This window comes from Aplysia californica, unplaced genomic scaffold (assembly GCF_000002075.1).
Source record: "Aplysia californica isolate F4 #8 unplaced genomic scaffold, AplCal3.0 scaffold00292, whole genome shotgun sequence".
In the NCBI taxonomy this organism is placed as follows: domain Eukaryota; kingdom Metazoa; phylum Mollusca; class Gastropoda; order Aplysiida; family Aplysiidae; genus Aplysia; species Aplysia californica.
Genome location: NW_004797562.1, coordinates 904,756 through 906,634, shown reverse-complemented (window position 1 = coordinate 906,634; position 1,879 = coordinate 904,756). Strand labels below are relative to the sequence as shown.

Sequence of the window (1,879 nt, the reverse complement as noted above, 5' to 3'; positions counted from 1 at the left end):
CCCCCCACACACACACCTACACACAAACACCCCCCTCTCCCCACATCCACACATACCTTGTTTTGGTAGCGGGTAGGGAACTCCAAAGAATTCATCATAGAAACTGAGAACCTCAGCCCCTACGCCCAGAGCGTATTCGGTGTCGTTGAGGGATTCTGGGATGGCCCAGGCTCTGTACTATATTATAGAGAAACATAGGATTTGAGTTGAAGGGGCTAGGGGTGGGTGGAGCGAAGATTGTATATGAACAGAGGGTTTGAGTTGTGTGTGTATGGGGATGGGATTGTGTCTGTCTGTCTTTTTGTCTGTCGGCCTGTCTGTCTGTCAGTATATATTATAATAATAATAATATAATATATACTTACTTTTACTTTTTAAATGTTTTCATCCTCTGTTTCCGTTCAGCGTCGAGAGGGATACAGTTTTCTATGGTAGACCAGCTCCGCAGCTCTTTCAGATGTGATATTATGTTTTCTCTGGGTTTCCTTGACATCCTCGATCCACCTTTTGCGTGGCCTTCCTCTTCCTTTATAGCCTGAGTGTTTGGTGTTATAGGATCTCGAGACTGGCTGGCCAGGTGACATACGTAACAGGCGGCCAAATAATTTTATTCTCTGTCTTTCTGTGTAATGCAGGCATGACTCAGCTCAGTCCCGATAGCTGCTACTACTTTCCTCATTTCTTTGCCTGTCTCGTCTTGTGATGTTAAGGGTTTTGCAGAGACATTTCATTTCACATGCACTGATTTTGCTTTCATGGGTTTTACTTAATGTCCAGGTATGGCACTGGTATGAATGTTGGTATGAATATTGAGGTGATAAGCAGTCTCTTTGTGTCATGGAGATGTTTGGATAAGAAAGGAGGGGTGAGAGCTGGTAGGTGACGTTGTTGGTTTTTTTTTTAGTTCCCATTTCTATTTCTTTGTCTACGGACCCGTTTTCAGAAAAGGGTGCTGCCAAGATATTTAAACTCATTCACCTGTTTCAGTTATTTACTATTGAATGAATGTTCAGGGGACTATGGTTTCAGATCACTTTCATAACTTCTGTTTTCGATGAGCTCATTTTCATGTTAAGTTTCTCGCAGCTGTTCTTTAGTTCGGTAATGTGATTTTGGAGGCTTTTTTGGTTTGGATGAATAAGACATTGGTCGTCTGCGAATAGAAGTTCATTTAGGCTTTCTGGGCTTTGGTTTGCGTCTTGGGTTATTGTGTCCATACACTCGTATATTATAGAGAGGAAGGGAGATAGAACCCATCCCCGTCGTACTCCAGATCTTACTTTGAACCAGCCTGTATTGCCTTCATTCGTTCTTATTTGGCTTCTGCTGTAGGTATAGAGCTCTATTGTCCTCTGACGCCATACTTTTCGAGTGTCTTCCAGAGTTTTGCATGGTTTACTCTGTCAAAAGCCTTCTCCTGGTCTATAAAGACGACGTTGGAGTCTTTGTTGTGTTCGATTATTTTCTCGCATATCTGTCATATTGGCAATACAGAATCCGTACATCCTCTTCCCTTTCAAAATCCAAACTGAGCTTTGCTCATATTTCTCTCTACAATAGGTCTTATGTTGCCTTTTTTCCATAAGGGAACCATCATGGCTTTCTGTCAGTCTTCTGGGCATTTCATTTGTTCTATAATTTGTCTGTCTGTCTATCTGAATGTTTCTTTGTCTGTCTGTGTGTCTGTCTGTGTATTTGCCGTCCAGTCGATCTATCTGCCTGTGTGTCTTGCTTGTCTTAATGTCTGTCTGTCTGTGCTCAAGGGAGTGATTTCTCTCTTCATCTAACCCTGCGTATCTGATTAAATCTCTCTTTCTTTATCGTTGTCTCTGTCTCTATCTCTGTCCCTGTCTCCGACTCTCTCTCTCTCTCTCTCTCT

General features: G+C 42.4%; 2 protein-coding genes across 2 annotated transcripts in view; one reads left to right on the top strand and one right to left on the bottom strand.

The window, feature by feature from the left end:
* The window catches only part of LOC101856583 (aminopeptidase N), a gene marked incomplete at its 3' end in the record, with an annotated part of 43,582 nt that overhangs the window by 30,933 nt on the left and 10,770 nt on the right, over nucleotides 1–1,879 (bottom strand). Inside the window, 1 exon segment of the mRNA XM_013084428.2 lies at nucleotides 57–177. Within this exon segment, the coding sequence (XP_012939882.1) occupies nucleotides 57–177 (121 nt within the window).
* LOC101853628 overlaps nucleotides 1–1,879 on the top strand; it is a 9,572-nt gene that overhangs the window by 6,508 nt on the left and 1,185 nt on the right. The gene's annotated exons all lie outside the window — the stretch shown is intronic.